Raw genomic sequence first — 7,412 nt, 5'->3', positions numbered from 1 at the left:
TTTGTAAGATGGTTTTAAAATACGAGTTTAAAAAGCTTCACTATAGTATGGTTTATGGGATTTTACTGAACTATCATTTGATTAGTGTACCTATTATGGTTTTATCGTACTGATGGAACACACTAGGCATCCTATTTGACCTCATGAAAACGTGATATTATGAAAGGTTTCTTATGAACTGAGATTCATGGCTTCTACTCGATGAACTTCTAAGGGAACCCTAGATTATTTCGCCCACTGGTATACGTATGATTCAATAAGGAAATTATGGCTTCCCATTTATCTGCATGTCATGTAGCATCATCTGGTAGTTCTGTATTACTGAGCTTTCCGAAGCTCACTCTATTACTCAACATTGCAGGTTAAAAGAATTGTACCAGTACAGCTATCGACATCAGTAAGGGAGCTCTTTCGGCGTTGTTTTCAGAGTATGATACATGTGATTAGAGGGCATGTAATTGTATTTTGTTTTATATACGAGTCTGAAAATCTATATTATTTCTGCATACTGATAAATCATTTTATAAGTTACATGTTTTAATAAAAGTTTTAAATTTTCTGCTATTTTTACAGTGGGTTGCTCAGGTGACCTTAATGTGACACTCCAGATCGAATCGAGTTATCTGTATCGGTTTGAGGGGTTACACTCATTACTTAGTTGGAAACAAAATAACAAAATTGATGAATCATTGGTTCCCATGACACTTTTTCAAAGTTTTAGAAACGTGTCCTTCTACTATTGCTACATGTACTCACTTGTTAGCTATCCAATAAAACTCTAGAGAAAAGAAGGGAAAAAATCTAAAATATGTAATTTAAACGGTTATTAATGAATAATATATATTCAAAAATGAAATTTTGGAATATTTAAAATTTAATAAAAGAAAAGGAGGTTGGAGATTCTAGTATGAGCAAGTGCGAAGCTTAAAAAAATAAAAATGAACTGAGATATGTTGTAACGCTAGGCATTTGAGATATTTATTGATTAAAGACATTGGAATGGAACTCCTAGGAAAACAAGATATTATTAATTGAAAGGGAATATATCTAGGAATTAAGTTTCAGTTCGGGATCGGTAGCAACCACATATCTTACCTTTTTTTTTTTTGAAGGAAACCACATATCTTACCTTCAATAGCAAGGGAAGCGGATAAGGCCAATTTGAGAAGGAAGTGGACCCAGATGGGAAAGCTCTGAGCCTAGTTAAGAGAAGACAAAACCAAACCTAAAAAAACCTTGTAACTAAAACCTACTATCTTCCAACACCTTTCTCTCCAGTTAGCGACGCAATCGGAATCTGTTCATTCATCAGATATATCGAATCAGAAAAGAAATGAACGCTGGCGATGCTTACGATATGATGGAGGCGCAGTACATACGGAGACACCACAGGCACGATATCAGAGACGACCAGTGCTCCTCTGCTCTTGTCAAACATGTCAAAGCTCCTGTTAATCTCGTAACTTCTTCTTCTTCTCTCTCTCTCTCTCCCGTCTGTCATTCCTTGTCTTCCTCTTCTTTTTGAACTGTAAAAAGAAAAGGAGAAGAACCTACTGCAGTACTGTTTTTAGTTTCTTATTTTGAATTTTAATATTTTTATTGCAACAAATAACAGTGGTTATGGATTTGATTAAATTATGAAAGGTGTGGTCGTTGGTAAGGCGGTTTGATCAGCCGCAGAAGTACAAGCCGTTCGTAAGCAGGTGTATAATGAAAGGGGACCTCGGAATCGGTAGTCTTAGAGAAGTCAACGTTAAATCCGGCCTTCCGGCCACCACAAGCACCGAACGATTAGAGCTTCTCGATGACGAAGAGCACATTCTCGGCATCAAAATCGTCGGCGGCGACCACCGTCTCAAGGTAAAACAAATAAGAATGATTCTTTCTCCTTAATTTGATTTTGTTTTAACTTAAAGAATAATAAGAAAAGCAAAAGGTAGGAATTTTGTTGACTGGATTTTTTTTGGGGGGGGGGGCCAGAATTATTCTTCAATCATAACGGTCCATCCAGAGGTTATCGAAGGAAGGGCAGGGACAATTGTGATCGAATCATTTGTCGTTGACGTGCCGGAAGGGAACACGAAGGACGAAACTTGTTACTTCGTGAAGGTTCTTATCCGATGTAATCTCAAGTCGTTAGCCAATGTTTCGGAGAGGATCCCCGTGCCGGACCAAACACAGCCTTTCAACCGATTCTAGTTCATAAGGCTGAATTTTGATGACCACTAGCTATTTAATCTGGTTCAGGGTTTCCCCGCAACGCTAAGTTTTGTTTTCCACTGTTAATGTTCATGGTAATCTGGGTTTTGTCCAGTTGTGGCAATGCACGTTATTATGGTGTAACATATGTAAATGTTTATGTGAGATAAGAATGGAGGCTTTTATTTCCGGACCGTTGATGCAACCTGCGTGATGGATTTGGAGAACCATTTTAAGTAATAGTTCTGCTCTTTTGCCTTTGTTCTGTACATATTGGTGTGTTTCTTTTTCTTCTTGTTTGGGTAAATCATTAAGGTGTGGCTCTTCTCCTTTAATTTAAGTATATATTTGTTCAGTTCTCAGCTGCTGAATTTGAGTGCAGAGAGAGCGGGAACACTAAGCAAATGCACCAAAGAGGGGGTCGCTTTTTCTGTCATATACAGTTGCAGAAACCAGTAAGCTGATCTTATTCCAAACAAAGGAAAGGATCCCAAATTTCCTTGGTTTTCTTTTCCTTATTTTTTGTCGAATGGGATAAAATATGTATTCAATTATTATCAATTTTAAAATTAAATAAATTAGAATTCTAATAACGTAACAATTAAACTCTAATTTAAACTCATTAAGTGGACTAAGAAGTAAAAGATAATGTTATTCTCATGAGATCTGAGTTTAAACAAACAAATGTATTTGCATTGTCTGTGCATTGTCAATTGATTAATTTTTTTTAAATAAACATTGTAATCAACCAATTTTACACAATAAATCACCCTAAAAAATTTTATTTACTGAAATGTCACAATTTCTCTAATATTTAACAAAATGTCACATTTTCGTACAATGTAGCAATAAGACGTGCTTTATAGAATGTGTTTTGCTCACGTAGCATTTTACTCAGCAAAAGCGTGTTATATAGGAAGTGTCTTATGTTAATTTGACAATTCACCTAAAAGGTGAGTTCAACAGAACGTGCCTTTATTTTTAATTTTTAAAAAAATAAACAATTAACAAAATATAACATTAAATATAACATAAAAATTAAATATAAAAAATATAACATATGGTTATAACGTAATTCAAATATAATAATAAATATCTAATGTTTAATTTAAACATAACTTTAAATATCTTAAATTAACATAAAAATTAAAAAGATAAAATTATATAAACTAACGATGTCTTCTTTGAGAATGTGTTTCACATGGTGTTTGTCTATTTTAAGCAATATTTTTTCGTCTAGGTTGTTATTCCTCTTCATTCTCATCATCTTCATCAACATCAACTTCATCTTGTTGGGTCATAATCGATGTCGAAGAAGGACCTCTGTGGAATAGTGAATTCGGAGATGTGTGATCAATAATCCCAGCGCTTACTGAGAACTGCGAAAAATTGTGAAAAAAATAACATCGTTGACTAGGCTGCATACAGTGGTGGTCTTGGTGGAGTAGCACCACCTGTCAGATACGATGCATATAAAGCAAATGTTGGGTCCATAGGCATATAATATCATCTGAGGGGCTCGACATATAACTCGACGTGCTCGAAATGTAAACCAACAAGCTTGACATGTAAACCGACGAGCTTGGGATGTAACCCGACAGGCTCAACATCGGTCCGGATGGTGGATGTTGTGGTGTTTCCGGAGGTGCTATTGACGACAGGCTGGAAGTGTCCGCTCTTTGTCCACGATTTGTCGGGGGGCGATGATATTGTGTCGGTGGACGTTTTTCCTGACGACGATGAATAGACCCGCCTCATTCTTGTTGAACCATGATATATATTAAGGTGAAATTGTCAAACCAGTTTCTGAAATATAATGAAGAACTAGAATATGTTCATATTGATTTTCCCACATTGTTATCCACCCGTTTTGTTTCTCCCTCTAATCAACACCAAACTTGCCTCGTTGGTCAAGGTTATGCATATTGTCGAGATTCACGGGTGCTTTTGGAATAAATTGTGTGAAATCAAACTTGCAAAGCTCAAGGTCACTCGGATGCCACTCAATAGTAACATAGCAGATAAGAAGCACAACCACATGTCATACGTCCAATAGATCACTCAAGGCAGGTGGGACGCACACCCTCATTTATTCATTCATATAAGGCAACCATTGGGACAGTCAAAAAAATATTTTTATTATCAACATATAAATGAGATTCTAATTATAATAATTATTAAATAAAAAATTAATAATTAAAAGTGTACTTCTTAACTTGATTTTTGCTCGATTAATAATATGATGTCTTTTAATTAATCAAGGATCACATGATGTTTTTTCACAGATAACCATCTATTTAATACAAAAATTATTTTACTCAATTTTATAATAAAAAATAAACTTATTTATAAATAAATTAAGTATTGAATTAATTTAATAGGAAAGGGAAGATAAATATTTCGTTCACGATATACGAACATAAAAAAGGTATGAGATACAACGCCTAAGATTGGAGAAGAATAAGAGTCGCCAATACTATTTTTGGTATGATTCGTCACTCTACATATTTCTCTAAAGAAAATGGCTAAAACTAACGATACCCAACTAAATGTACCCACCTCTTCAAAAGTAACGAGGTGACACAACTACATGACATGCACTTGGTTGCGAGATTTGTTAGACATCAAGATCTCTCTTATGATTCGTAAAATGTATGCTCAAGCGAATACTTGTGCCTCATCTTTAGAACAATCTTCGTCCAACTCTTGAAAATTGTTTTGGAGCAACGGTAACGAGATTCGACTACCGTTGAACGAATCTGAGACCTTTCCTAAACACTCGCTGCACAAACCATCTCAATTATCAACAATCACACTAGTAATAACACGTCCATCTATCGGGAGTCTCAACTGCATTGAAACATCCTCCAAAGTAATGGTGCACTCTTCACACAGAAGATGAAATGTGTGTCTTTGGTCTCCATTTCTCGATTAATGCAAAAATGAGGGTATGTTGAAGTTTACGACCTCCAATTATTTGGGATACATACCCAAATCTAGAATCTCTTAAGTAATTCCAAATGCAAGTCAGTTTGCGCAAATTAGTGTTAAAATAAACACTTCTAATATACAATCATTATCCTAATTGATAAAAATTTAATATATTAAAATTGGAAATATTAAATAAAACATAAGAAAATTAAATAATAATAATTAGATATTAATCAAATAAAATAAAATAAAATACTATTACCATATTCGATAGATGAGATGAAATATAATTTTCATCTAATCGTAGCATGATTTCCATTTTTTTACTGCAAAAATTTTAAAAAAATAGTAACTAAAATTAAATAAAAAGTTTAAATAAATTTATTAAATAAAAAAATACTTACGCATCGAATCACAACTCGGACATTTTGAAACATTTGTAGAAGAAGAAAGATAGAAATTAGATAAAATAGATGATTTTTGGTTGATTTGTAATGAAGGAAAGAGGTCTACATAGGGGTTGGGGAGGGGAAAAAGGCGGGAAATGGGGGAGGGAAAGAGGCTAAAAACGGGGACGAGAAAGGGAAGGGGTGTAATTATTAAAAACTCAACAAATGCGTGTTTTGTAGGAAACATCTTTGTCAAATCAACATAAGACATTTTATGTAGAACGCGTCTTTTTTGAGTGGGATGTCACGTGAACTAATTGTGTTATGTAAAACGCGTCTTATTTTCACGTTGTATAAAAGGATGACATTTCGATGAATAAATTTTTTTTGTAATCACATTAAATTATTTAAAAAAAACAATTAAACCCTAACTTCTATTTTATTATTATTTATAGTTGCACCCTCGTAAACATTTCATCTTAGATCCGTCACAAATCATAACCCCTTAGAAATTAGTCGAATTACCAACCATTTTTTCTCTATCAACACTGTAGCTCTGCATTAGCTTTGGTTGGAACATTTTCGTCTGCGTGGCATCTAAGAATGTAGCTACTTGAGTTAGTTGTGCTTGTCGAATTGGAATTTCGACTTTGAACTGACATATGCTATATACTTTTGGGTGCCTGCAAATACCAGTCGCAGTATTTGTTGCGTAATTCAGATTGCACTTCAGATTCTGTCTCTCCAATCTACCCTTAGCTCCTCATGTTTAATCATTACATTGGTTGATCCTAATTAGACAAGAGGAATGTTTCAATGCATATATTGAATTACCAGTACCATTGGGCACTGCAAGTTAGCTCATGTGTTGACTAAGTGGTAAAAACCTGCGAGACTGTAAATGGCTAGTAATGTTCAAAAAGTTGATCTTTCAATATAAATAAGAAAAAATGGCTTCAAAAAGGCACTAAGGATCTCTGCAAAAGCGAACCCAACTCGTTGAATAAAACACACTTTCACCTCACAAAGCTTCTTAAGTTAATTGTGGATGGGGTCATCCATAAACATTGATCTAATTTTGTATTTAACATATATTTTTTTATTGAATTTAATAAAAGATAATTCATTAATTGTATTTTATATTTCTAGAATAGAGTTTTTTTTTAATTTATTCAGTTGATTGGTCATACCTATTATTTCAGAAGCAATCTTTCATGAACTGAAAGGCAAATCACTTATAGCTCTACCTCTACCCATATCATTTAGAGACATATGGCTGGCTGGGGAGGTTTTGACTTTTGCCCAGTCCCAACCACCCATTCTCAACACTTCCTTGTCAGTGCCACGTCCAAAATTATAAATATACCCTTCTTAATTAATTTAAATACAAATCGTGTACTTATAGCATTTAAAGCCACCAAAACGATAGTTAAACATCACATTGAGAGGATAAGTATACTTGTAGCATTTAAGCCAGAAAAAATATACTCTTCTGGTTTGGATTTGGTAGGTTACTCATCCTACCAAAGTTACCATGTATAGGAACTAAAAATCAAAGATGTCTGATAAGCTACAAGTCGAAAACTATCCAATTAATTCATATAATCAATGTAAAAAATGGTATCAAAGTTGTATAGGGAAGATAAGTACGAAACAAATGACAAAAACTTAGACCTGTGTCGGTCAGGGTGGCGTAAAGGCTATAACATGGACAACAATAAGTCAAGCAACTTAAATTCGCCGGTTTGGTAGGACCTGTCGTTCCACTAAAGGAAAGGCTCAAGCTCATCTCTGAATGCCCTTAGAATTTATAAACTCCGCCTTTGAGAGGAAACTATTAATTGCCCTTAGAATTTATAAATCCTCCATTAACCTCGCAAGTTCTACTTCAAG

At 34.3% G+C, this 7,412-nt stretch overlaps 1 protein-coding gene across 1 annotated transcript; it reads left to right on the top strand.

Moving 5' to 3' along the window:
- The first annotated feature begins 1,274 nt into the window (after nt 1-1,274).
- LOC120141150 (abscisic acid receptor PYL9-like) lies at nt 1,275-2,249 on the top strand. Its single transcript, XM_039156081.1, has 3 exons — nt 1,275-1,459; nt 1,645-1,860; nt 1,981-2,249. Exons 1-3 carry the CDS (start codon nt 1,334-1,336, stop codon nt 2,197-2,199), a joined length of 561 nt encoding a protein of 186 aa, XP_039012012.1. The 5' UTR covers nt 1,275-1,333; the 3' UTR covers nt 2,200-2,249.
- The last annotated feature ends 5,163 nt before the right edge of the window (nt 2,250-7,412 follow it).

The sequence above is a fragment of the Hibiscus syriacus genome, unplaced genomic scaffold (genome assembly GCF_006381635.1).
Source record: "Hibiscus syriacus cultivar Baekdansim isolate YM2019G1 unplaced genomic scaffold, ASM638163v2 tig00110794_pilon, whole genome shotgun sequence".
Lineage (NCBI taxonomy): Eukaryota > Viridiplantae > Streptophyta > Magnoliopsida > Malvales > Malvaceae > Hibiscus > Hibiscus syriacus.
This window is presented reverse-complemented; position numbering and strand designations above follow the sequence as displayed.

What these genes read in the sequence shown, in the direction of transcription:
- LOC120141150 (XM_039156081.1), top strand. Translation starts at nt 1,334, where the DNA reads ATGAACGCTGGCGATGCTTACGATATGATGGAGGCGCAGTACATACGG. An exon ending in TCAAAGCTCCTGTTAATCTC is followed by an intron (nt 1,460 to 1,644) that starts GTAACTTCTTCT and finishes AAATTATGAAAG; the next exon opens with GTGTGGTCGTTGGTAAGGCG. An exon ending in GCGGCGACCACCGTCTCAAG is followed by an intron (nt 1,861 to 1,980) that starts GTAAAACAAATA and finishes GGGGGGGGCCAG; the next exon opens with AATTATTCTTCAATCATAAC.